The sequence below is a fragment of the Podarcis bocagei genome, assembly GCF_964188305.1.
Source record: "Podarcis bocagei genome assembly, chromosome: 12".
Classification (NCBI taxonomy): domain Eukaryota; kingdom Metazoa; phylum Chordata; class Lepidosauria; order Squamata; family Lacertidae; genus Podarcis; species Podarcis bocagei.
Genome location: NC_138137.1, coordinates 59,325,618 through 59,353,200, shown reverse-complemented (window position 1 = coordinate 59,353,200; position 27,583 = coordinate 59,325,618). Strand labels below are relative to the sequence as shown.

The 27,583-nt window shown below is 52.2% G+C and overlaps 2 protein-coding genes across 2 annotated transcripts in view; one reads left to right on the top strand and one right to left on the bottom strand.

The window, feature by feature from the left end:
- The window catches only part of SCAP (SREBF chaperone), a 70,673-nt gene extending 52,105 nt beyond the window's left edge, over positions 1-18,568 (top strand). Inside the window, exons 14-23 of the mRNA XM_081163482.1 lie at positions 75-260; positions 1,480-1,681; positions 2,809-2,924; positions 4,394-4,976; positions 6,464-6,549; positions 7,652-7,734; positions 8,953-9,119; positions 11,111-11,191; positions 13,113-13,319; positions 16,394-18,568. Coding sequence (XP_081019608.1) covers positions 75-260; positions 1,480-1,681; positions 2,809-2,924; positions 4,394-4,976; positions 6,464-6,549; positions 7,652-7,734; positions 8,953-9,119; positions 11,111-11,191; positions 13,113-13,319; positions 16,394-16,639 — 1,957 coding nt within the window. The 3' untranslated portion in view covers positions 16,640-18,568. The remainder of the gene's footprint in view (positions 1-74; positions 261-1,479; positions 1,682-2,808; positions 2,925-4,393; positions 4,977-6,463; positions 6,550-7,651; positions 7,735-8,952; positions 9,120-11,110; positions 11,192-13,112; positions 13,320-16,393) is intronic.
- A 294-nt stretch (positions 18,569-18,862) lies between these two features.
- The window catches only part of PTPN23 (protein tyrosine phosphatase non-receptor type 23), a 72,900-nt gene continuing 64,179 nt past the window's right edge, over positions 18,863-27,583 (bottom strand). The window contains exon 25 of the mRNA XM_081163459.1: positions 18,863-21,315. Coding sequence (XP_081019585.1) covers positions 20,737-21,315 — 579 coding nt within the window. The 3' untranslated portion in view covers positions 18,863-20,736. The remainder of the gene's footprint in view (positions 21,316-27,583) is intronic.

Here is a 27,583-nt window from a genome sequence, read left to right as displayed (position 1 = left end):
CTGCCTCTTGTCCCTGCTTTTTCTACGTTGGCCGGTCAGTCCTGTCATTATCGCTTCTCTTACTGCTCTTGCAGGTACATCAGCATCCTTCCAGTGATCCCAGTCACTCTGTACCTGAACCCGCAGGAGGCCTTGGAGGCACGCCATCCTCACGAGGCAAATCGATACTACCCATTCTTCTCCCCGAGCAGCGAGAAGTCGGAGCAGGTGGCGGAAGGTGTGCCCAAAGTGCAAGGGCACCAAGACGTCACGCTGTACAAGTAAGAGAGCTGATCGTGGGGGGGGGGGGAGATGCTGCCAAAGTGAGGGGTGGGGAGGGAAGAGGGAGAGCTGAGGGGGGCCAGTAAGACACCCGCTGGTTTGTAAGCCTTTGCTGGGCATGGCATGCCACTCTCCTGCTTTAGAGTGGCTGGTTTCTCAGTATCTTGCAGAACACAAACTATCCTGTTTCCCTGAAAGTAAGACATCCTCCGAAAATAAGACCTACTTCCAGTTTTGCCTCTCGCTGTAATATAAGGCATCCCCCCCGAAAACAAGGCCTCCCCCGATAATAAGGCCTCCCCCGAACATAAGGCCCCCGAAGCTACCGTAAGGCGTCTGACTCCTCTGGACCGTAGCGGCGGGCGCTGCCGCGCAGCTCACTGATTGGCTGCAGCACAGCTGGAGCTCTTCAGGCAGTGCGAGGTCTCTTTAAATCAGAGAGCCCGCGCCACTGCCAGGACAAGCCGCCTGCTGCTCTCTCTGCCCGGACAGAGTCTGGCTGACTCACAATTAGACAATAAATGTGTGCCGTATTCTTCTTCATGGAAAAATAAGACATCCCCTGAAAATAAGACCTAGCACATCTTTGGAAGCAAAACTTAATATAAGACACTGTCTTATTTTCGGGGAAACAGGGTAGTGAGTTGGGTGAAAGATCTGCTTTTATCCCACACAATTTATCTGAGATGTGCGTGCACCTTAAAATTACTATAACAGAGCATAGCCCTGTGTTCTCTCTCAGCTGCAGTGGCTCAAGTGCTAGATGACCCTGCTGTAGCCATTGGCACCTGTTTGGATCTGTTGTATTCTTTTCCTTTATTTATAGAAATATTTTATGCCATGTCATAAAAAGATATATCAAAGCAGTTTGCTGCCATAAAACCATGCAATAAAGAAGTTAAAAGCAGACATCAACTACCCCTTGTGGAAGGGTGCATTCTTAATTGCCTGCAAAGGCCTGGCAGAATAGAAAAGCTTTAAGCAAATTATTGGAAGTTGGCACAGAAGGCTCCTGCTGAATCTCTAGTGGCAGGGAGTTCCACAGGACTGGTCCAGTGACACTGTAGACTTGGTTCCTTGTTGTCCAGTGAGCCTCACCAACTCGGGGAACAACCAGCCGTGCTCCTGCAGATGGTCTCAGTGTACTTGAAATGATGGGATTGGAGCCAAAGGTATTTGTGACTGGCTGACCTCTCCATTTTCCACAAACCACCTCAGGGTCGCTGCTTTGGGACTGGCGTCTGGCATCCTCTTGGTCCTCCTGCTCTTCTGCCTGTACAAAATCCTGTGTCCCAAAAACTATGGGCAGAACGGGCTCTCCCACAGCCGGCGTAGAAGAGGAGACCTCCCATGCGATGACTATGGCTACTCTCCGCCGGAGACAGAGATCATCCCTCTGGTTCTCAGGGGCCACCTGATGGTAAGAAGCAAGACCTTGATGTAGCGAATGCGTCTCACCCTCAGCTTCTCCACCCTGACAATAGCAGAGGCGAAACCACGTAGAGGAAGCACATCCAAACATCATGCTGTTGCAGAATTTTTAAAGGCTGTGTTTTTTGACAGCTCGATGCTGGGTGGGGTCACAGAAGGGGATGCCGTGGGGGCAAGAAACGCTAACAAGGGGGGGGGGCAAGGAACTGTGGGGCACAAAGCACCCTTTCCCAGTTGCCTGGCCACTGGGAATCTTTCCCAAAAGACCTAGTCTTTGCCAGTCAGTGCCCATCAGCTTTCAGAGAGAGAGACAGAGCTGTTGCCTTCCTTCCCAGAGATCCCGGGTTTGCCACTATTGAAAGGATAGGAAAGAGGATTGATGGATGAAGAGATAGCATGGGGGGGGGGGAGAATTTTTCTATATGCAAGTACAGCTGCCAGAATAGTGATTGCTGTTAGGTGGAAGTCACAAACGATACCCGCAAAGGAGGAATGGGTTTGTAAACCAAATGAATATTTAATTTTGGCAAAATTAACCGCTATAATAAGAAATCGGTCAAATCAAAAATTTTAAAAAAAGGAGTGGAAATGTTTTGATGAATATATGGCAAAATACTGCCCAAAAAAAGATACGCTGACATGCCTAGATTAAAAGAAGTACTGGATGGAAGAAAAATTAGTATTAGATAATAAGAACATATAGATGATTTGAGAAGACTGTAGAACGCAAAGATTATTGTAAATTGCGTAATGTGGAGGAAATGGAGTGTCGGCAGAGGGAAGCGTGAGGAAGGAGAAAAGAATAACGTGATGGATTGAGGAAATATAAATGTAAATGTATGGGGGGGTGGGGAGGAAATGGTGTTGGCGTTGGTACATCTGTATTGTAATATAATATGTGAAAACCAATAAAAAAGAAAAGAAAAGGGGGGAAGGATAGGAAAGAGGGTGCCAAACTGGGTGGATTCGTTCTGGTCTGATCCAGCAGCCAGACTTTTAAGGAGGCAATCCGGGAGGCATAAACTGAAGTCCCCTTGTCCTCAGGGCACGATCCTTCCTGCATTGCATCAGTTGTTCAGCATTTGACCTGTTTTATTTTTTATTTATTTATTGCAGGACATTGAGTGCCTGGCTAGTGATGGGATGCTGCTTGTGAGCTGCTGCTTGGTGGGCCAGATCCGCGTGTGGGACGCTCAGACGGGCGACTGCCTCACTGTCATCCCGAAGCAAGGGTAGGTTTGGCTTCCTGCTGCCGACCGGCCGTTCAGGCTGATGGGCTACTAGCTTCAATGGCTCCTCATGGAAATGTGTGCAAGTCCTTGCTTGGTTGTCGATTGCTGGCTATAGATGATGCCCCAGTTTAAAAGGCAATAGATTGCTTAGGTAAAGGTAAAGGGACCCCTGACCATTATGTCCAGTTGTGGCCGACTCTGGGGTTGCGGCGCTCATCTCGCTTTACTGGCCGAGGGAGCCGGCGTAGAGCTTCCGGGTCATGTGGCCAGCATGACTAAGCCGCTTCTGGCGAACCAGAGCAGCGCACGGAAATGCCGTTTACCTTCCCGCCCGAGCAGTACCTATTTATCTACTTGCACTTGGATGTGCTTTCTGCTAGGTTGGCAGGAGCAGGGACCGAGCAACGGGAGCTCACCCCGTCGCGGGGATTCGAACCGCCGACCTTCTGACTGGCAAACCATAGGCTCTAGGGTTTAAACCGCAGCGCCACCCGCATCCCTAGATTATTTACTTAGCCATTTATTTGCCATGTCCCTATTGGAGTTGCCGGTCCAGCATGCTCCAGCCCTTATTGCGGACCTGGGTTCAAATCCACGTGCAGTCTAAATCTCTGGGTTTCCCTGCTCTCGGTCTCAGTTTCACAAAGGGTAGATATCAATAATCTACTGATGAGTGTGTCGTCTACCAGAACATGTCCAGAAACGCTTATGCAAAAGGGCTGCCTGACATCCCTTGAGAAAACGTTGCCAGTGGTCTCTGAAGGAAAATTCTACTTCTGGCTGAAGTTGCTTAGTGGTACAAGGTGTGTTGCATCAGCTTCAATGGGTGTTCGAGCTACACCCCAAACGCCTGTTCTCTGGTAGTCTCTAGGTTAGACTTCTGCAATGTGTTATATGTGGGGCTGCCTTTGAAGATGGTTTGGAAGCTGCAGCAGCCAGGTGGCAAGATGCTCGGACCACAAAACAACAATCCTGGGCTGATTCCACTGAGCGCCAGTTGATTTCTGGGCCCAATTCAAAGTCCTGGCTATGACCTAGAAAGTCTCTATACAGTCATACCTCGGGTTGAACGTGCTTCAGGCTGAGCGCTTTCGGGTTGCGCTCCACGGCAACCCGGAAGTAACGGAGCGTGTTACTTCCGGGTTTCACCACTCACGCATGCACAGATGCTCAAAACGTCACGTGCATGCGCAGAAGCGGCAAAACACAACCCGCGCACGCACAGACGTACCATCGCGTCTTACGCTCCATTCAGGATGCGAACAGGGATCAGGAATGGATCCCATTTGAATCCCGAGGTACCACTGTAATCTCTGGTTTTTTGCACACCCGGTCACAAACTTGCAGAAGAAATGAGCTGCTGGAGTGGCTTAGGGTGGGGGTCTTCTTAGTTCCAAGGTGGCCATATCCCTCTCTGTGCTCTGCTTGACCCCTCACCCCATGTCCTCCTCTTCTTGGCTGCCTTCCAGGCTGCGTCGAGAGAACAGCGGCATCTTCGATTACCAAGACTGCTGGGACCCCAACCGCCTCGATAGCAAGAGTGGGCTAGATGACGGCTCTGATGGCAGCTGCCGCCGCCCCTTCAAGAGGGCCCGGAGCCCCCCGCAGCCCCTCCTGTTCAGCGACCAGCCCGACCTCACCTCCCTCATTGACACCAACTTCTCTGAGCAAGCCAAGGCCGCAACTGCCCCAGAGCCCCGCCACCGGGCCACCTGCGGCCAGCAGGAGTCTGGCTACGACTTCAGCAGCCTGGTGGAGAAGGTCTGCGAGGAACAGAACCCCTCCAACTGTGTGAACTTCTTGGGCTTCTCTGCCCCCTACGGACAGGTGGCCTTCAGCCCCCAGGCTGGCAGTGGGTCCAGATCCCCAGGGTGCGGGGGCGAGGAAGGGGACTGCGTAGCCCGCAGGAGCAGCCTTGGGGATGAGCCCAATGCTGGGCTGGAGAAGATGCCTCCCCTTCCCTCTTTGGGCGGTGACTTTGAAAGCTCCATCTGGAGCCTGGAGCTGCAAGGGAACCTCATTGTGGCCGGCCGGAGCAACGGGAGGCTGGAGGTAAGGAAGGAGGCCGGGTCTTGTTGGCCTTGGGCTTTTTGAGGCCTGGGGGAAGCAGAGCCTTCCATAGCTGTGCTTGTTCGGCTGCAGAGTCTTCCCCCCCCCCCCAAGCCCGGAAAGGAAGAACTCCTTTAGGTTTTGATCGCAAAGGACGTCAAGGGAGGCATCAGCTCTCTGCCCTGAGGCTGTTGCACACAAAGCCATGTGCACACGCACACACACCAAGCCCATGACAGCTCAGCCCTGCTCGGGAGCTTTTGGCCCCTGGGCCCGATCAGGCCCACCAGGGATCCTTATTTGGCCCTCCCGCCTCTCCGCCACCTCCTGTTGGCTGTGGGATTGTAAGCCCACGGGGCCAAACGGAAAAGAATCAGAACTGTAATCTAAGTGCACTCCAGCACCTTCCTTTCCAGTTGCAAGTGTAGTTCAGTGCTTTTAGAATTTGTACCTTAAAGCCCACTGATTAAAGAAGGAATTGAGAGCGCAGTCTAAAGGCTCCCATTTCTTATTGCTTCCATGCTATCTAGCAGTGTTAGAAACTCAGCTATATAAGCTAGGCACCGAATGGTTCCTTAAACCAAGGTTACAGTCGCCAAAATGGAATGCGTAGTTGCCATTTTGGGGCAGGACAGCTCTAAAGCCTTATTTATCAGTCATGAGCTACGTTAAGAATTAGAGAACTTAAAGGCATCTTCACTTGGTCACCAGTGGCCAATATTCATGTACAAATGTGCCTAATTTCGAACACTGCTTTCAAGCAGTGGCTGCAATCCCTTGGCATCAGGTGATTGAGAAGTGGATGTTCCTGGGGTCCACGGCGGGGAGGGGGCCGTTGTAGCTCTGGCCTGCCAACCAGATCCAGTTCCCATCTCTGTCTCAGAAGGTGCCACGGCCCAATCTGTCTTGAGCAAGGGCAAGGGGAAATGGGAAGCCAATGAGCCAGAGGCCAACTCATGTAACACGCATCCTCACCTGGCATGGAATTGTCACTCTGTTTTCCTTACATCCCCAAATACCCCTAGTTCTGCAGAATGCCTTCTAGTAGTACGGTCATATCTTGGGTTACAGGTTGTTTTTTTCCAGGTTGCGGACCGCAGAAACCCAGAAGTACTGGAACGGGTTACTTCTGGGTTTCAGCGGTTGCGCATGCGCAGAAGCGCTAAATTGCACTTTGTGCATGCGCAGAAGCGCCAAATCGCAACCTGCGCAGATGTGGGTTGCGAATGCTGCGGATTGCAAACGTGCATCCCGCACGGATCACATTCGCAACCCAAGCATCCACTGTATATGCCAAGAGGTTCCCCCAAGAGCATCTATCCGCACCCAGCCTGCATGCTGTCTCCAGACTCTGATGTGGGCAGGGGATGAGAAGCAACTGAAACATAACCAAGTTTCTCCCCCCCCCCCATTTCTTTATATGCTTGCTGTCCGGACTGGTGGGAGTTGTATCCCAAAACATCTCTCTCTCTCTGCCTCTTGTCTTGCAGGTGTGGGATGCCATTGAGGGCACTCTGCATTGCAGTAACGAAGATGGCCAGTCAGGCATCACTGCCCTTGTCTTCCTGAACAGCAGGTAAGCAGCCCGACTCCTCCATGCCCAGAGCATCTCTCAGTAGCTGATGGTTAGTCCTGTCTGGCTGATGGACCAGCTAGATTTAGGAGTCTGCCTTGACCCCCTGCTGCTGCTCCACCATGCCTGCCTTTCCCAAGTGATCGCAACTTCTCGCCTCTCCTGACTGCAGGAATATTGCTCAGGTCTCAGGAGGGTGAGTCTTTCGGCCTGCCTTCACCCAGGAGGAGCTCCTCCTTGCAGTCAGCCCTCAAGCAGAGTCTCCAGCCCTCCCTTGGCTTTCCACAAGGCATGTGATGATCCTTGGGTCTCCTGTGTAGACTCTCCCCTCTCCCCACCCTTTGCCAGCCAGTCCATGCAGCTTTGATTGCCTTTCTTGTGTGACTTCCAGGGCAGCTCCTCAGTCCCAGAGCTGTGCACTCATTTCCTTATGCCCCCCCCAATAACCTCTGCACAAGGCCCACAGGGGCAAGAGAGAGCCAGTGTGGTGTAGTGGTTAAGAGCGGTGGACTTGTAATCTGGTGAACTGGGTTTGCTCCTCCACGTACCGCTGCTGGGTGACCTTGGGCTAGTCACACTTCTCTGAAGTTTCTCAGCCTCACTCACCTCAAAGAGTGTTTGTTGTGGGTTAGGAAGGGAAAGGAGATTGTTAGCTGCTTTGAGACTCCTTAGGTAAAGGACCCCTGACTGTTAGGTCCAGTCGTGGACGACTCTGGGGTTGCAGTGCTCATCTCGCTTTACAGGCCAAGGGAGCTGGCGTTTGTCTGCAGACAGTTTTTCCGGGTCATGTGGCCAGCATGACTAAGCCACTTCTGGTGAAACCAGAGCGGCGCACGGAAACGCCGTTTTCCTTCCCGCCAGAGCGGTACCTATTTATCTACTTGCACTTTGATGTGCTTTCAAACTGCTAGGTTGGCAGCAGCAGGGACCGAGCAACGGGAGCTCACCCCATTGTCGAGACTCCTTAGGGGAGTGATAAAACGGGATATCAAATCCAAACTTCTCCTCCTTCTTCTCTCCTGTCTCAGGCCACAGGGACAAATGTTGGCTGGGCTTGTGTGAAGAGGGAATGCTCATGTTTCTTTTTCCTGTACCCCTTGGATAGGATTGTTGCTGCTAGGCTGAATGGCTCCCTGGATTTCTATTCCTTGAGGACGCACACCTCTTTGGATCACTCCCAGCTCAGAGGTGAGTGTTGCTCTCCCCACATATCCCAGGTGGAAGCAGAAGTTTCTTGGTCTGCTGTGGTCACTGCCCCTCCAGCTTCAGGCTGCTCTCTGCTCTGCTTTCCTCTGGATCTGCCCAGGATCCAGTAGTAGAAGAGCTGGCAGATAATTCCTCCCCCAGCAGCAGGTCCTGGCTAGCTTCCTGCACCTATGGCTTCCATGCGCTTAATAATAATAATAATAATAATAATAATAATAATTAATTTACTATTTATACCCCGCCCATCTGGCTGAGCCTCCCCAGCCACCCTGCGCGGCCTCCAAAAGAGTATTAAAATACTGTGATACATCAAACATTAAAAGCTTCCCTAAACAGGGCTGCCTTCAGATGTCTTCTAAAAGTCTGGTAGTTGTTGTTCTCTCTGACATCTGGTGGGAGGGCGTTCCACAGGGAGGGGGCCACTACCAAGAAGGCCCTCTACCTGGTTCCCTGTAACTTGGCTTCTTGCAGGGAGGGAACCACCAGAAGGCCCTCAGCGCTGGACCTCAGTGTCCGGGCAGAACGATGGGGGTGGAGACGCTCCTTCAGGTCTACTGGGCCGAGGCTGTTTAGGGCTTTAAAGGTCAGCACCAACACTTTGAATTGTGCTCGGAAACATACTGGGAGCCAATGTAGGTCTTTCAAGACCGGTGTTATATGGTCTCGGTGGCCGCTCCCAGTCATCAGTCTAGCTGCCGCATTCTGGATTAGTTGTAGTTTCCGGGTCACCTTCAAAGGTAGCCCCACGTAGAGCGCATTGCAGTAGTCCAAGCCAGAGATAACTAGAGCATGCACCACTCTGGCAAGACAGTCTGCGGGCAGGGAGGGTCTCATCCTGCGTACCAGATGCAGCTAATAAAGAGCAGCCCTGGACAGTGGCCCATCTAGCAGAGCATCCCATTCTCACAGTGGCCACCAGGTCCCTGTGGGAAACCTGCAAGCAGGATCTGAGAACGAAGCCCCCTCCCCCCCCAAAGCATTGCCCCACCCCCCTGTGGAGACACAGCAGAGCCATCCTTGATAGCCTCCTCCTCTTCCATGAATTTGTCAAATCCTCTTTCGAAGCCGTCTGGGTTGGCAGCCATCCCTGCTGCCTTTGGGAGCGAGGTCCATAGCTTATCTGTGTGCTGCGTGAGGAGGGACTTTCTTTCCCCCGTCCCCTGAGCAGGAAGAGGCCTGACCAAACCATCTTTCCCCCAGGAACACCCAGCAGGAGCAGCCTCCCATCCTCTCCCATGTACAGCAGCAACGATGTCATCACGTGTCAGCTGACCCACACGGTGACTTGCGCTCACCAGAAGCCCATTACAGCCCTGAAGGCTGCAGCAGGGCGTCTGGTCACAGGGAGCCAGGATCATACGCTAAGGGTGAGTAACTGGGGGCTGGCAAACGTGCTGTGGGGTGGCGTTGGCTGCAGAACCTCTTTGTTCCGGCTTCTCTTTCACGTTGCCCATGCCTTGCCTGCGGCCTGGCAGCCATTCCTTGACTTATTGGTGGTGCCAGCCAGGGATGGAGCCTTCAAGGGGCAGGCTGAGGATTGTGGCTCAAGAGAAGGTGCCTTTATGTAGGGCCAACGAGGCTGGCCAAGATGGAGCTCGCCCGTGTTGTTTTGTGAGCGCTCTCCCACTTCCCGGAGGAAGCTTCTGAGGGCAGACTGGAGGAGAACAAGCTACAGTGGTGCCCCGCAAGACGAATGCCTCACAAGACGGAAAACTCGCTAGACGAAAGAGTTTTCCGTTTTGGAGGTGCTTCGCAAAACGAATCTCCTATGGGCTTGCTTCGCAAGACGACAATGTCTTGCGAGTTCCTGCTGGGTTTTTTTCCTCCTCCCCCCCTTTTCTAAGCCGCTAAGCCGCTTATCAGCTGATCCGATCAGCAGATAATCCACTAAAAGCCGCTAATAGCGCTAATCCGTCAATGGGCTTGCTTCGCAAGACGAAAAAACCGCTAGACGAAGAGAATCACAGAACGGATTCTTTTCGTCTTGCGAGGCACTACTGTACCGTATTTTTTGCTCCATAAGACACACCTGACCATAAGACGCACCTAGTTTTTAGAGGGGGAATGCAAGAAAAAAATATTATTTAAAGGGAGCGCTGAGCCGAGCCTGTATGCATCCCAGGCTCTGCTCAGTGCTCCCTTTCACGAGCCGCGTGAAGCGTGTGTGTGTTGCTTGCAGGCTTTTCCCGAGGAGGGAGAAGGGCAGCCCGTCAGTGACTCGGGGAAAAGCCCCCAAGAGCCGCACACACGCTCCACGCGGCTCTTTAAAAGGAGCGCGGCTCTTGGGGGCTTTTCTGGGAGGTGGGGGAAGGGACTGGGGGGCTAAGCCAGAAGCTAGAACAACGAGAGGGCCATAAACAGCCTCGGCCAAATTCTAAGCATACGCCTCCTTAGGAACGCAAGTCACTTTTTTCTTGCAGTCCATATGCAATACACATTACATTAGAGGAGGATAAAGCATTTGAGTGTCTCCCTCTCTCCTTCTCCCCAAGCTGCAATCACAGGATCTGGTGCCCAGGGTCAGAAGCTGGAGACTCTCAGGTTGCTTTAAAAAAACTAACAGCAAGTCGCTAGTCCTCAGGGCTGGGCTTAAAAGAATATAAAAGCACAGGGAACATCTGTGGAATCTGAGTGCAATCCATTGTGGGGGGGATCACCCTCAACATGACCCCAACAAAGTTGCCCCTAAAACCTGAGGAAGTCTGTTTAAATCAGAGAAAGACCTACATTGGCTCTCAGTAAGTTTCTGACCACAATTCAAAGTGTTGGTGCTGACCTTTAAAGTCCTAAACGGCCTCAAAGGCCCAGTATACCTGAAGGAGCGTCTCCACCCCCATCGTTCTGCCCAGACGCTGAGGTCCAGCTCCGAGGGCCTTCTGGCGGTTCCCTCCTTGCGAGAAGCAAAGCTATAGGCAACCAGGCAGAGGGCCTTCTTGGTAGTGGCGCCCGCCCTGTGGAACGCCCTCCCATCAGATGTCAAAGAAAGGTGGTTTGAGAGGTGGCAGGTGGTACATGTTTCTTTCCTCCAGCCCTGCAATAGGCAGCAGCTGGACGTGCCCAGGAGCAAGCAAGGAGGGAGAGGATGTACCAGTCTTGTCTGGCCCGAGACCAGCAGTGCTTGAGACCACAACGTCCAACAGCTTTTGTGGCTGTTCATGCCAGGCTTGGCCCAAAGGAAGGGCAGGCATATGGTCTGTCAGCCCCTGTGTGTGTCTTCTGCCCCTTGAGCAGCTCCCCTTACAGGTCTCTGTCTGCACAGGCCAGGGAAGAGTAAAGTGTGTGTGAGAGAGTCAGAGAGGTGCTCTTCTTGCACAGGTCCCTCTTGCACTGCTGGTGACACTTCTTCTTCCCCATTCAGGTGTACCGCCTGGAAGATTCCTGCTGCCTCTTCACGCTGCAGGGCCACTCGGGAGCCATTACAGCCGTCTACGTTGACCAGGTAGGAGGGAACTCAAGAGAAGAGCAGGGAGAAGGGCACAGGTGGAGGAAGGCAGGGGGAACAGGCAAAATAAGGCCAGCCAGCTCACCAGTTTTATTTATCATTATTTATTAAATTTCTAAACCAGCCTCCATCCAAGGGCCACTGAACAGTTTACGATATAAAAACACAAGAATGCATAGCATGGTAACAAACAAAGACAACCCCCTCCCAGTTTAAAAGGCAATAGATTGTTTACTTAACCAAAGGCCTGGGAGAATAGGAATGTTTTTGCCTAGCACTTAAAGATATGTAATGCTTTCAGTGTTTCCTTCAAAACCATGAGGACTAGGATTTTTTTGAGAGTGAGCAGTGAAGAACAGTGAGTTTGGACATGCCCAGTACACCTTTTCAGTCTCTATAGAATGAGAATAGCCATGCAGTTTTGACAGCCTCCCCTGATAAACCTCTGGATTGGGCCTTGCAGGTTCACTCAATCTTTATCTTCCTATTAAATTTTAATTTTAAACAGATCTTCATATTTGCTGAGCATCAATAAAGGTGCCTTTTTGAGGTTATGGGGCACAATTTGGGATTTAAACCACACAAGGAACGGTCACTCTCTGTCCTGTTCATCGGTTTGGACATCTGGAGTATGATTTTTCCATATGGCACCAGAGCCAAAATGGCTTCTGAGAATAAATGAATTCATGGAAGCTCCAGCTTTGCCTGGATTCCAGTTGAACACACTTAACTGGAGGTTCCTCTTAGCAATAAGGCCACAGTACAAATGGCCTTGATTTCACGCTAAGATGTAAAATATTTCAATCTCCCATTTGGATTGCCCCACCTGTAAGACCTGGCACCACAATGGCATTGCATGTTAGGATCGTCCTACTCTTGTATAGGTGGAGACACATGCCCGACTGGCATTTTCTCTTCCTCCTGGTCGATCGTTCGGGAGCTTCAAAAGCTTTCTCCAGCCCTAACATCACAGCGACTGATACCAAGAAGCACCAGCACATTTACGATCCTGCAGAGTATTTGCAGTTTGTGTAACAGATCTTAGTAGCACAGCATTTTGGCTAATCTACTTTATTTACATACAATACACTTGGAGCATTCTGCTTTAGCTCCTTCCTCTTTCTCATCAGACAACAAAGAGAAAAAGAAACAAAGGACAATAGTCCCACTTCATGGAACACAGTAACATAAACATCCTGTCTCCCTCACTTCCCACACTGAGGAATGAAAACATACACCATCTCATGACTGCAAACACGAAGCAAGAATCCTAACATTGCATTCCCCAATTGACAGGCTATTCCTGCTCATGCTTGGAATGGAGAGGGGAGCTTTGGTGGAGGGTTTGGGTAGCGCTGTGGGTTAAACCACAGAGCCTAGGACTTGCCGATCAGAAGGGCGGCAGCTTGAATCCCCGCGACGGGGTGAGCTCCTGTTGTTCAGTCCCAGTTCCTGCCAACCTAGCAGTTCGAAAGCACGTCAAAGTCCAGGTAGATAAATTAGGTACCACTCCGGTGGGAAGGTAAACGGCGTTTCTGTGCGCTGCTCTGGTTTGCCAGAAGCGGCTTAGTCATTCTGGCCACATGACCCGGAAGCTGTACGCCGGCTCCCTCGGCCAGTAAAGTGAGATGAGCGCCGCAACCCCAGAGTCGGTCACGACTGGACCTAATGGTCAGGGGTCCCTTTACCTTTACTTGTGAGGGCAAATGCCTTTAAGGGTGCACCTCTGCCCATCTTCTGCGAGGCAAGGCTTCCTTCTGCACAGCTTGGGCCCCATCTGCTTTTGCTCATCTTCATCCAGCAGACTTGTTAGAAGCTTTCAGCCTTAGTTCTCCAGCCTAGCCCTCACCTAGGGGTGGAGGCCTGAGGAAGAAGAACTTGGGGTGACCCTAGTGACTTGGCCCTTGTTGCCTTTCAGACGATGGTGCTAGCCAGCGGGGGCCAGGATGGGGCCATCTGCCTCTGGGATGTGCTGACGGGCAGCAGGGTGAGCCACATGTTTGCCCACCGTGGGGATGTCACCTCCTTGACTTGCACTACCTCCTGCGTCATCAGCAGCGGCCTGGACGACGTCATCAGCATCTGGGACCGAAGCTCTGGGATCAAGCACTATTCCATTCAGCAGGTGTGCAGCTGGGGGACCCTTCCTCAGATAAGGCTTTTTTTTAAATCTCTCTGCCGGCTGTGGTGGCAATTAGGCTGCGCTGCTTGGATGAGGCAGCGAGATCCAGTCGCACTCCTGTTGTCCTGGCAACCTCCCAACCACTCTAGTAACGCGCTGAATGTGGGGCTGCCTTTGAAGATGGCGCAGAAGCTTCCATTAGTCGAGGGAGAGCTTTAAGGGCTCTGCGATGGGGGTTCTGCCTGTTGCCAATTTGTTTCTGACCTAGATTCAAGGCACAGGGCCTTTTAAAGACTTTGTATGGCCCAGATCACCCAGAGATTTGGAGTCTGTCGAGTAATCAGTGCGCTGGTGGCGCACAATTCTGTTCTCCTTTCTTTGTTTCTCCACAAATCTGGGGTGCTGTTTGTTCTATAATAGGCTGGATGAGAACCATTAATAATAATAGTAAATTTTATTTATACCCCACCCTCCCCAGCCAAGACCGGGCTCAGGGCGGCTAACAACCAATAATAAAAATAAGTTGATTGAAATACAACTTAAAAACCAGGTAAAAATACAACATTAAAACATTAAAATGCAGCCTCATCACAGGAGAAAGGAAAAAAAGAAAGAGGGGGAGGGAATCAAGTTGATTCCAAGCCAAAGGCCAGGTGGAACAACTCTGTCTTACAGGCCCTGCAGAAAGAAATCAGATCCCGCAGGGCCCTGGTCTCATGAGGCAGAGAGTTCCACCCGGCCGGAGCCAGTGTTGAAAAGGCCCTGGCTCTGGTTGAGGCTAATCTGACTTCCTTAGGGCCCGGGACCTCTAGGGTGTCGCTCTTTATGGACCTTAAGATATTGAAGCTGAAACAAGGCACTGCTCGTGGTTGTGTCCCTAGACTGGCTTCCCCCAAAGCATGAGGTGAGCAGTGTGGGGCACTTCTGGGTCCGCTTCTGTCGCTCGAAACACAAGTGGCCTCAGCTGCTCAAAATTCTTCCATCCGTTTCAGCCCGTGGCTCAGCTGCAACCCTGTGTGGGCAGGGATAACTTGGCTCCAGTTGTCTAGGCTGCGTTACCATCCAGGTTAGATTGCTGCAATACATGGGGGGCTGCCTTTTGAAGACAGTTCCAAAACTTACAGCTACGGCAGGATTCAGCAGCCAGGCTTTTAACTGAGACCAGAAGGTCTGAACATATTGCACCAGTTCTGGCCTGACTACACTGGCTGTGGAGTAGTACGTGAGTTCAGGTCCAAGTTCTGGTTTTGACCTTTAAAGCCCCGTGTGGCACATGACCACAATATCTCAAGGACCACCTCTCCCTGCATGAAGCACCCCAGACCCTGCTGGTCTTCATCAGGGGCCCTTCTGTGGGTGCCCCACCCGAGTGGGATGCAGAGAGTGGCCTTTTCAGTGGTGGCCTCCTGTCAGTGGAATGCCTGTCAGTCTTTAGGCCCCAGGCAAAGGCCTTTCGGTTTACCCAGGTCATTGGGAAAGCTGCCTCCTGCAGAGGTGCTCATCTTTTAGTTGCACGAGCCCTTTGTGTATTTAATGTTGTTCATTGTATGACATTTTTCTGTTCTTTCAAGTCTGAAAAATGTAGTCGTAATAGATCCAGGTTAACGGAAGGAGAGTTGTGTTCCCTCCCTTTATATTTGTGCCTGTTCACTGAAGTTTGCCAGTGAGACCTGCTTGCAGGTTCCCCTTTGCCAGATTATCCGCAGTGGCTGCTAGGGCTCTTTCAGGATCAGCCCTGCAATTGTGGACTCTACACTAGACATACCCAGCTCTCCTTAGGATTAGTTTAGACCAGGCTTCCTCAACCTCGGCCCTCCAGATGTTTTGAGAATACAATTCCCAGCATCCCTGACCACTAGTCCTGCTAGCTAGGGATGATGGGGCTTGTAGTCCCAAAACATCTGGAGGGCACTGATTGAGGAAGCCTGGTTTGTTGTTGTTTAGTCATTTAGTCGTGGCCGACTCTTCGTAACCCCATGGACCAGAGCGCGCCAGGCACTCCTGTCTTCCACTGCCTCCCGCAGTTTGGTCAAACTCATGTTGGTAGCTTCGAGAAAGCCTGGTTAAGACCTTTTTAAAGCAGTCTTTTAATCTTCAGGCATGCCCATGGATGTGACAGAAAGTCAAATTAATGAGTGTTACAATTTAGAACACGGGTGGCGCTGTGGTCTAAACCACTGAGGCTTGCCGAGTGGAAGGTTGGCGGTTTGAATCCCCGCGACGGGGTGAGCTCCCGTTTTTCGGTCCCAGCTCCTGCCCACCTAGCAGTTCGAAAGCACGTCAAAGTGCAGGTAGATAAATAGGTACCGCTCAGGTGGGAAGGTAAACGCCGTTTCCGTGCGCTGCTTGGTTTCGCCAGAAGCGGCTTAGTCATGCTGGCCACATGACCCAGAAAAACTGTGGACAAACGCTGGCTCCCTTGGCCAGTAAAGGGAGATGAGCGCCGCAACCCCAGAGTTGTCCGCAACTGGACTTAACTGTCAGGGGTCCTTTACCTTTTTTACAATTTTGAACGAAACACATTTTGATTGCCATTTTAAAGTCTTGGTGGCTTTCTGTTTTGGAATGTATCTAAATTGAAAAAACAGCTGTAGTGTTACTACTTTATTTCTCCTTTGATTTTTCTCTCAGTTGTTTTTTAGGTCTGGCTCCTGGTTTTCAAAGAGAGCCGAGTGCCATAGTGATGCCTAGGGAAGGAAGAGAGGGCTGTCATTGGCTCCTAGCCACGATGACTTTGTTTCCACACTTGGAGACATCAGTGCTTCTGAATATTAGTTGCTGGAAACCACAGAAGGGGAGAAATGCCTTTGTGCTGGGGCCCTGCTTCCTGGTTTCACAGAATCAGCTAGTTGCCCACTGCGAGAACAGGATACCGGATGGCCATTGGCCTGATCCAGGAAGCTCTTATGAATTACACCTTGGGTGGCTGGAACGTGCGTTCTGACACCAGCAGTTGCCTGTAATCCGCACCTCTGGTGCTGTGGACACACATGGCAAAGAGCCCCACGTATCTCATGACAGGCTCTGTTCAGCTCCACCTCCCCTTCTCACCCTCTTTCCGTTTGCTCTCTGCACAGGATATGGGATGCGGGGCCAGCCTGGGAGTGATCTCTGACAACCTGCTGGTGACCGGAGGCCAGGGCTGCGTTTCTTTCTGGGACATCGGCTACGGAGACCTGCTGCAGACAGTCTACCTGGGCAAGAGCAATGAATCGCAGCCCGCCCGGCAAATCCTGGTCCTGGAAAACGCGGCCATCGTCTGTAACTTTGGCAGCGAACTCAGCCTGGTCTACGTCCCGTCAGTGCTGGAGAAGCGAGACTGAAGCAAGATCTTGCGGACAGGCCAGAAAGGACCCCCTCAACCTTCTGATTTTCTAACTAGGAGGGGCAGGGATCAGGGCAGTCTCTTGGGGAGCAGAGAGAGCCGCTGCCTCTCCCCATCTTCCAGCAGTTCCTTTTTCTTTCCCCAGTCTGGATTTTAACGGGGTGGAAGAGAAGGGGTCTGAGATCCGCAGGGGTTGAGCAAGGGGGTGGTTTTCTCCGTGCTCACAATAAGCCAAGAAGAACCCAGCACCGGAGGACTGTGGAGGTAGAATACCCTGCTGTGGTTGGGTGTGAGCAAGCACTGAGAGATTGTGGGCTGAGGGAAAGACCCTCCGTCAAAGCCCTGCCTCCCACTTGCAATCTATAAAAGGGAGGTGTGTGTGTGAGGACGGGGCTGCATCCCCAATAAGTCTTTTGCTCTGGCTGCAGTGCCCAACTCCTCCCTCGAAGGCCTGTCGCTGCAGGAGCTCTTTGCACATGCCCGTGAGAGCTCCTGCTGGGCAGGATGTGTTTGTGTGTGGCCTGCTGAGGCGCAGCGATAGCGAGGAACAGCTGCTCCAATGCTGTTGCTCCACACACACCCTCCTCCTCCTTCCTGAGCTCCATCCTTCCTCTCTCCTCTGGCAGGCACTGCTTCTGTCCCACACTTTGAAGGAGAAAAAACTGGGCTGGCAGCTGTGGTGGGACTCCTACGCCTGGGCAGGTGGAGGTGGGTGGGTAGGATTTTTAGCTGTTTTCCTAGAGGGAAAGAGAGCTGGCACACCGAGAGCCTGTGAGGTCTCTCCAGCTGCAGTAGCCCTGGGATAGCTGTCCTACCGATGCCACAGTTCTCGTGGCAGCCTCCTCCTCCTCCGGCCTGCTAGGGGAAAGGGTAGGCATACTGCGCTACCTGCCATATTTATTGATGTGCTGTACATAGTTATTTATTCTGGCATGCAAGCGTGAGGGGAGTGGGGAAGCTTGAACTCCCAGGAGCGGAAGGCCTCTGCACCACCTGCTCACGTACCCTCCCTCTGCATCAGCCTGGATCGGGCCAGTGAAGGGGCTGCAGGCGGCTGTTCTGCAACGGCTAGAGCTAGCTTTGTACTGTGGAGAGAAAGTGGGGGGCAGGCAGGGGCCTGGCTTCTGTGCCCAACACTGAGGTGGGGCATCTCCACCCCTCTCTCGTGTCCCAGCCTGCCAGAATAGCCCTGCTTTTTACACACCTCCAAGAGGGAGATAGATGAACGGTTTGCCAGAGCAGCAAAGGCTGAAGCTTCAGGGCCAGTGGCAGACCTTGGGAGTCTCAAATTTCAGTGGTGCCCTTTGCAGCGCCAAAATTCAGAACGCCCTCGCCTTCCATTCTGCGTAATAGTTGCGGCACCCCCCAAGGCTGTTCGCGCTCCCCTAAATGCACAGCAGAGTGTGCGACTTTTATTTTTGGGTGCGCTGGGCTGCAGCTCTGGGAGGAAAGAAAGCAAATGAGCAAGGGAAGGAACAGAGGTAGCGGAGACACAGAGAAATCGAGGAAGAGCTGCTGGAACAAGCAACGCTTTTGAAACGGTAATACCATTAATTGACTGTCTAGTTCACGGTGTTTTTACTTTAGCATCTCCTGCCGTAGGAGCCCTGTGCACTGTATGCTACTCAAGGGAGCTGGGGGGGAATTAACCTGCTGTATTCTGTTTGTCCCACTGCCCCAAGCTTGGCAGGGGCAAGAGACTACTTTGCAACGCTGGCCAGTGGAGGCCCATTCAGGGCCTCAAAGCACCCCCCCACGCACTCTTGCGCCTGCTGCTTCCTCTTGGGTCGTTGTCCGTGTCCACACCATGCCTCAGGTGGCCTTAGCTCTGCTGTGCCCTTTGGACTGTACAGCAGCAGCTGCTTTTGTACCAGATTGTGTTTTATAATGTGTACAGAGACAGACACATTAAACAGAACTAACTTAATGCCTCCTGTGTGTTTTGCGGAGTAGCAGGGAAAGGTAATCTACCCCAATCAAGACGACTACTGGACATAGTAGCTTGTTTTGTGTGTTTTTCCCCCAAATCATTGTCGTTTGCACTGAACACAGACTGTCTGCAAAACAAAGTGGTTGGGGGAGCTGCTACTACCCCCCCCCCTGTGAAGAACACACTACCCTCACCCCACAAAACTCACTTGCACTGCAGCAGAACACCATTCACACGAAGACCCCCGACTAAGCACTTTAAAGAAGTTGGCATGATCTATTGAGCAAACGGTTCTCTTTGTGTAGCTCACTTTAATGCAAACCTTATAAAAAGCAAGTGGTATACCTTGCATACAATTTTTGTGGGCAACTTAGTTTTTCTAAAAAACCCAAACCAAAATAGATACGAGAGAAAAGGCATTGCTTTCTATTGCATGCTGCTAACGTATTTTAAGGCCCAGCAGCTGCTAAACTCCCACCCCCAAAATTCCCAATCATAAAACACTTCTGCAAATTAATTATCTTAGCGCCAAAAAGTTACACAACTCATTTTGCTGTATTTGGATACTTGCAGACTGAAATGCAGCCCCCTCCGCCGCTTTTGACAAAAATCTAACAGTGGACCCATCTGCAATGCTCCCGTTTATTTATTTTAGTAGCAAAGAGCTGAAAAAAGTTGGTTCTAAATTACAGAGTAAGTCGAAACATGACGACAATGTTACATTTGTACAAAGCAAAAAACAACCCAGAAACCCACCCAGACCTGGCCCTTCTCCCACCTTAACCCTCCTGCCTTCCTGAAGATGCTCCTTTAAACCGAGGGAGCTGATGGAAAGAGCAAATGCTTAGGGGGGAAATGGACATTTAAGCATTCCCCTTCATTTAATGATCTGCCTTCATCCGGCCACAGTTGGGCGGCATTGTTAAGGAAGCACACCCCTGCAAGGACCCAAGTTGGCTCAGTTAACGCACAGTCCTCCTTTACTGCCCATAGTGCTGCAGCGTTACTCCTTATGTTTGATGCCAACACCTGTCTTTTGGGCACAGCGCTTGCCCCTTTGTAAAAGACCGTCAGGCACACTGATGATGATCTAAATTAACCACATAAAGGGACTTCTGCGTTTTTGGGTGAACTATTTGGAACAGCTCAGTCTTGTCAATCACCACTCCAAGGCTGCTGGGTGACTTGACACGGCCTCTGAGCTAAGACGGGGATCCCTCGCTGGAATGTAAGGGCAACAAAATGCAACCGGTCTGGCCAAACAAGAAATGGAAGGTGGAGCCGGCAAGACATGGGAGCAGCTCTGGAGGCTGCTGCGAAAGCACGTCTCCTGCACCTTCACCTAGCAGCTAAAAAGACGCTCCACGCACCTTTCATGCAAGCCGATCAGACGTAGCTGCTTGGTCCCAAATGGGCTCTCGCCAGCTCAAAGGGGGTTGGTTGGGTCTTGAATACCCCATTCAGAGTGGAAGTCAGTAGACTCCAGGAGCAAAAGGGTCTTGCCAGAGGCAGTTTAAGGAGCAGAGGAGGACGTAGGAGCCCTGAAGTGCTACATCTCAAAGTCTTGGGAACACCAAGGGTGGCAGCAAGGGGGGTGGGAGTCAAAGCCCTTTAGCTGACAATGCCGGGAATTATTCCCCCAAGACAGGGTTACCTTGGCTGTGTTTCAAAACCTTCCTCTGGTCGGGAAAATCACTTCGGGGGGCTTCTCCAGCTGGGTAACCACTTATGTCCGCAGTGAAAATCAAACCACACGTCCCGCTCCATCCAAACCGCCTCCCGTGATTCCTGCCCCTCCAAAGGCCAACTTACAGAGTCCTTCCTTCCCATGGCACTTGGAGGCAGGCACAAAGTGGGAGAAAGCAACAACTGGCTCAGAAAAATCCTCCTGCACGCCTCCAGCCGTTCAGACACAGCCGGTGGGAAACTGAAGTGGCGGGAGAGGGGGGGAAAGGATGCGAGTTGAGTGGGCACTGCGTGGCTCCTGGCGCAGCAGAGGCTTCCTGGCTGTGGCCAGTCTCGAGCTGGAAAAGCTGCATGCTGAGGAGAGTGCGAACCAGCCACCCTTCCTCCCTCGCCCTCCCAAGTTCCTAGTCCTCAAAATGCATCGGTGGTGGCGTTAGCAGCAGCAGCAGTCTCGGGTCGGTGTGACACCCTCCTTCCTCTCATGTCTTGTTGAGTGTCCACAGCGGGTCAAGCATGCTGAGGGGGTCGTCGCTGGGGCGGGTGCCGCGCAGGCCTTCCCCGTTCTGGGGCTGGAGGAAGCTCTGCTTGCTGACCTTGTGCCTGCCTTTGAGGCTGCTGTCCAGCGTGAAGGCCTCGGGGGTCAGCGAGGCCAGGAGCTCCAGGGACGAGGAGGACGGGGCCGCGGCTGGAGCGGCAGAGGGCTCTGCGCCAGGAGGCGCCGGCGGGACTTCGCTCTCTTCCTGACTCTCCTCTTCCAGGTGGTTGCTGTTCTCGGCTGCGCAGCACCCAGCAGCCTCGGGCGCCGCTGGGGCAGGGGTGGCTGGCGGGGAGAGCGAGGGGGCCGGCTCTGTGCTGGTAACGGGACAGCCGAGATCTGCAAAGGCAGGGGGCGCTGGGACGGCCAAGGACAGGGGCTCCGGCTGCTGCCCGTTGGCGGACGAGGGCTCTGCCCCTCCCAAGGGAGGCCGGATGCTGAGCTTGGCGATGGTGGCCTGGATGGAGCTGATGGGCATGTCGGCACCCAGGACCAGATCCTGGGGGTCCTGGGGGATATAGGGCTAGAGGGAAAGGAAGAGCAGCTTAGAGGGCGCAGCAAGTGTCCCTTGACAAGGCCCTGTGGGATGGGGGTGATCTTTACGCCTTTATATCTGTTGGGAGATGCCCAGAGCATACACTTCCCTTTTTAAAATGGAAATTCCCTTATTCCGAATTGGATTCCTCGCAAGAAAAGGGGAAAGTTGACAGCTATGGCCCAGAGTGGTTGGGGCAACGCAGTCAGAGGGGTGGGAGTGCAACTAATAAAATTATTATTAATCACCTCTCTTTCACCCTAAGGTCCCAGGGCATGTTAGGGCGACTTAAAATACAGTAGGATACAACACTGATTTTACTTGCACGATAGCAGCTTCATGCAGATCGTCAGTAAATAATATTACTATTTATTAAATTTGTATGCCACCCTACATCTGTAGATCTTAGGGCAGTTCACAATATAAAAATAACAATAAAAACCCCCACAAAATGCATAATAAAAATATGATCAGAACAAACCCAAAATCTCTCTCCTGGAGCACATTTTAAAAAGGCATTGTATATCAACTGGCCAAATGCTTTATTGGGGAGGAAATAAATGGGGAGAGAGGGACAGCCTTGCTTAACTGAGCTCTGGAGGAGCTTGAAAGGAGGACTCCAGAGCCTGGAAGCTCTGCGAAGGGTATTCTCACTGCAGAAAGTGCTTTTAAGCTGTGAGGGTTTGATTAGCTGCTTGTGCGTGAAAACGTGCTCCCTCAGAGTTTGTGCGCCCCCACAAACCTCCGTGTGTGACGGAGCTCCTCAGACATGTCTGCTCTAGTCACTAGTAGAGTCCGACAGTGGCTGTCTGCGGAAGCGTTTCCAACAAAGAAGTTCCTTAACGGAAACGCGTCTCCTGGACTCACGGCGTGACAGTTTCCTGCGAGGTATGGGTCTCCCTATGGGAGACTCCGATACCTCCCCACTGTTTTCGCTGGAAGCCTCCCTGAGCCCTCCCTCCTGCTCGCATTCCCTCAGAGACCCACTCCTCCCCCTGCTGGTCCCTGCTTCAGCAGTTGAGTCTCTTTCATCCTGCCTGAGTCCCTCCACCACCTGATGCTCTGATGGCAGTTCCCTGACATCCACCTCCCCTCCAGGGCCCCCCTCACCCCCTCCCAATTCCTCCCCCCTGGGAGGTGAAGGGCTAAAACCCCGAAACGAATCTTCCTCATCTTCTGACGTCTCGAACAATTCTCTCCATCGATCGTCGTCCTGGCCAGCTGAATCCTCCTCCTCTTCAGAATCTGGGAACCCCTCCAACTCCTCTTCCTCGTCGGTGGTGGCAAAGTATTCCCTTCGGAACCTCGCTACAGGCTGAGGTTTACGTGGGAACCTCTGATGAAAAGTCTCTATTAAAACCTCGTCATTGACATCCTCTGCCCTAACCCAGGTGTTTTCCGACTCCGGTTCCCCTTCCCACATTACCAAATACTCTACTTGATCTCCCTTCCACCTGGAATCGAGGATCTCCGCTACATGGTAGCTGTGTTCCTTCTCCTCCATTGCTGGTCCCCTAGTGACCCTCCCCTCACTGTCTCCTCTATACGGTGACAGCAACGACCTGTGAAAAACTGGGTGCAGCTTCATGTGGTTCGGTAACCGGAGCCTGAAAGCCACTGGATTGACCTGCTGTATGACTTCAAACGGACCCAGCCTTTTGGGTCTTAATTTCTTACAACCTCCTTTGAATGGCAACCCTTGGGTTGACAGCCACACCTGGTCCCCCACCCTGATGCTTTCACCTTCCCTTCTGTTTTTGTCTGCTTGCCTCTTATATTCCTCCTTAGCCCTGTTTAAGTTGAGTTGGAGCTGGCGATGGATCGCTTCCATTTCTTCCACGAACTGTTCTGCAGCTGGAACGCTCCAGTTCTCCCCCTCCCCCCCTGGGAAGGCTCTGGGATGGCACCCGTGATTAGCCAAAAAGGGGCTCATCCCCGTGGACACGTTCTCTGCATTGTTGTAGGCAAATTCTGCCAACGCCAGCTTCTCCACCCAATCATTCTCTCTGTCATTAACATAACACCTCAAATATTGTTGGAGAACCCCATTTGCTCTTTCCGCCTGCCCGTTGGTTTCTGGATGACGGGCCGTTGAGAAATTAACCTCAACATGCAGTAAGCTCATGAACTTCCTCCAGAACCTGGAAGTAAATTGTTTCCCTCGGTCTGAAACCACCCTCAAGGGGGCGCCATGCAACCTAAACACATTCTCTACAAACAATTTGGCGGTTTCTTCTGCTGTAACCGCATGTGAGCAGGCTATGAAGTGGGCCATTTTAGTTAACAGGTCTACTACAACCATGATGGCTGTTTTCCCTCTAGACCTTGGCAGATCAGTCATGAAATCTATTGCCACTGCTTCCCACGGTCTCTCAGGTGTGGGCAGTGGTTCTAATAAACCAGCCGGCGCCTGCCTCTCCCCCTTGGCTCTTTGGCATTGTTCACACCCTCTCACATACTCCCGCACATCTTCCCTGACCTTGGGCCACCAAAATTCCCTGGTAACCAGCCACATGGTTTTGTGTTGCCCAAAGTGCCCTGCTGTGGGGCTATCGTGCAGCTGCTTGAGTACTTTCTCCCTCAATTCCCCTTCAGGTATATATAACGCTCCCTTATAATACAATGCCCCATTTCTCTCCTCAAAACCACCGGGTTTGTCTTCCTCCCCTCTGAGATCCCTGAGTTTCCCCTGGGCGTATGCATCCTGCACCGTACCCTCTACCAATTCCCTTTGCCCCACCAAAGTCGCCCCACACACCCAGCGGTCCTCTGGAATGATATGGGTTTCTTCGGGTGCTCCCTCCCCCTCCAAATATTCAGGCTTGCGTGAGAGAGCGTCCGCCCTAACATTCTCTGGGCCTGGCACATAACAAATCTCAAAGTTAAATTTGGAGAACTCTTGGGCCCATCTCAACTGCCTTTGGTTGAGCACTCGCGCCGTTCTCCAGTACTCTAGATTTTTATGGTCCGTGCACACTTGCACTTTATGTTGTGCACCAACTAGCAGATGCCTCCATCTCCGGAACGCCTCATGAATAGCAAGCAGTTCTCGGTCGTACACCGTGTAGTTCCTCTCGGATTTGTTCAGCTTCCGCGAGAAGAAGGCACACGGACGCCACTCCGACTCCTCCTTCCCCGGCTGCAGAAGAAGCACCGCCCCTATGGCTCTGTCAGATGCGTCTGTTTCAACCCTTAGCTTCTTTCGTAAATCCACATGCAGAAGTTGTTCTTCAGAGGCGAAGGCCCTTTTCAGTTCCTCAAACGCTCGCCCCGCCTCCGCCGTCCATACAAACTTCTTCTTACTGCTGAGACAGTCAGTGATGGGCGCCGTCAGATGGGCGAAGTTGCGGATGAACTTACGATAAAAGTTTCCAAACCCTAGGAACCTCTGCACATCCTTCTTGGTTTTGGGTGTTTTCCATTCCAGCACTGCCTGTACCTTGCCGGGATCCATGGCCAATCCCTTGTCTGACAGGCGGTACCCCAGGAATTCCACCTCCTTGGTATGGAACCGACACTTCTCCAGTTTGACCCACAGCCTGTTGGCTTGCAGTCTGCTCAACACTTCTCTGACGTCTCTTACATGTTGCTCCTCATTCTCAGAATACACCAACACATCATCTAGAAAGGCAACGCAATTCTTGTAGAGCAAAGGGCCCAGCACGTGGTTCATAAAAGATTGAAAACACGCGGAGCCTGCTTGTAATCCAAATGGCATAACGAGGTATTCAAACGCCCCCAAAGGGGTAAACATGGTGGTTTTCCATTCATCCCCTTTCCTTATGCGTATCAGGTTGTACGCCCCCCTTAGATCCAGCTTTGTGAAAATCTTTCCCTTCCTCACCATGGTCAAAATATCATCAATTCTGGGCATAGGGAACGCCACCGGTTCAGTCACTGCATTCAGCCGCCTAAAATCACATACAAGTCTCGGCTTGTCCGCATTTTTTTTGTCCACAAAGAACACTGGGCTCCCCCCTGCTGCTTTGGACTCTCTGATGAAGCCTCTCTTCAGGTTCTTGTCAATGAACCCTCGCAACTCCTGCATTTCCCTGTCTGACATGGCATACAACTTGCCCACGGGAAGCTGTGCTCCAGGGAGTAAATTGATCTGACAATCAAAGGGTCTATGAGGTGGTAGTTGGTCAGCTTCCTTCTCGCTGAACACGTCGCTGAGATCTGCATACTGTGGTGGTACCTTCACCTTTCCCATTACTTCAGTCCCTGCTAGGGTGGCTTGGGCCCCTACTGAACCCTTCTCCCCTTTGCAGTGTTCTAGGCAATGTGCTGAACCAAAGGACACCACTCTTTGATGCCAGCCAACCAGCGGATCATGTAGAGCTAGCCAGCTCATTCCCAAAATAATGGGAGCGCCTCCCAGGGTGGCCACATTAAACGCTATCAGTTCTGTGTGCCTTGCCACCCTCATTATCATTGGGACAGTCTGCAAGCGGACTCCTCCTCCCAACAACTCCCTGCCATCAATCGTGGTCACCTGCAGGGGGTTGCTTAAAGGGATGGTCTGTATCTGGTGTTCAGCAACAAACTCCTTGCTCATAAAATTGCAGGAGCTGCCTGAGTCCAATAGCGCCTTTATTTTTAGGGGGTGCCCATTCTGCAGCTCTAGCGACACTTCAATCACTAGAGCAGGTCGAGGAGCTTCTGGCACGGGCACTTTCACTGCTCTTTGGCCTGGCTGCAGTGCCCCAATTGTGGCAACCAGGCGTTGGCTTTTACCTGCTCCGCTCCCCCTTCTTCTCCCCCCTCAACAGCTCCCACCATCCCTTGCCATTCCTTCCTCTGGGGGCAGACTCTGGCAAAGTGGCCTGGCTGTTGGCAGAGATAGCATTTCCGGGGGCCCTTTCCCTCCTTCTTAGCTCCCTCGCTGGTTTTTGAAAATGCGCGCGCGCGCGCTGTTCCGATTTCCATCGGCTCTGCCGGCGGGAAAGCTGGCTCAGGAATGTCTGGAATGCGGAACTCCTTCCAACGTTCCCCTCTCCCTTCCCGCCTCTCCAAGGCTCTTGCCTCCTGCCGCGCTCCTATGGTCAGCGCAGATTTGGTCAGCTGATCCATAGACTCCGCCCTGGGGCTCCGTGCCAGCTCGTCTTTCACCCCCGAAGAAAGACCTTCTTCAAATAGCATTTGAACGGGTGCCGCCGATAAATCCCAACTCAGTCTGTGAATCAGCATGGTAAACTCAGTCCAATATTCACGGACAGATCGACTCCCCTGCTTACAAGCCATTAGCTGTCTGCGCACCACCCCTTCCTCAATATCGCTGGAAAACATGATATCCATTGCACGAAAGAACTTCATTGTGTCCTTTAGTATGTCATTGTGCGTTGCCATTAGGGGTCGCACCCAGTCTCTAGCCCCTTTCTCAAGATGCCCAATTACAAAAGCAACTCGCGATTCCTCATCAGGGAACTCATCGAACTGCACATTAAGGGCATATTGCATCTCTGTCCTAAAAGCATGGTAGTCCTTGGGGTCCCCCCCAAATTTCTGCACCAATCCTGGTACCTTTCTGGGGAATTGAGTGGCTCTCCCCTTCTTGTCTGCATCCTGAGCCCTTCTCTCCTCCAGCCTCGCCGTCTGCAGGGCCAGTTGAACCTCCAACGCTCGGTATCTATCTTCCAAGCTTGGACCAGCTCCAGCCCCTGCTCCTCCGGTTCCGGTTGGTTCGCTCATGATGCCTTCTCTTGCACAGGCAGCGTACAAAGACTGTCGGACTGCTGTGAGGGTTTGATTAGCTGCTTGTGCGTGAAAACGTGCTCCCTCAGAGTTTGTGCGCCCCCACAAACCTCCGTGTGTGACGGAGCTCCTCAGACATGTCTGCTCTAGTCACTAGTAGAGTCCGACAGTGGCTGTCTGCGGAAGCGTTTCCAACAAAGAAGTTCCTTAACGGAAACGCGTCTCCTGGACTCACGGCGTGACAGTTTCCTGCGAGGTATGGGTCTCCCTATGGGAGACTCCGATACCTCCCCACTGTTTTCGCTGGAAGCCTCCCTGAGCCCTCCCTCCTGCTCGCATTCCCTCAGAGACCCACTCCTCCCCCTGCTGGTCCCTGCTTCAGCAGTTGAGTCTCTTTCATCCTGCCTGAGTCCCTCCACCACCTGATGCTCTGATGGCAGTTCCCTGACATAAGCTCTCAGACTTTGCGAGTTTGCCTTTATGCACAACTTCTGGGCACGTAGTCTTCACACAAGTTGCATTCACACCGTACATTAAAAACGCACAAAATATAAAGTAACAA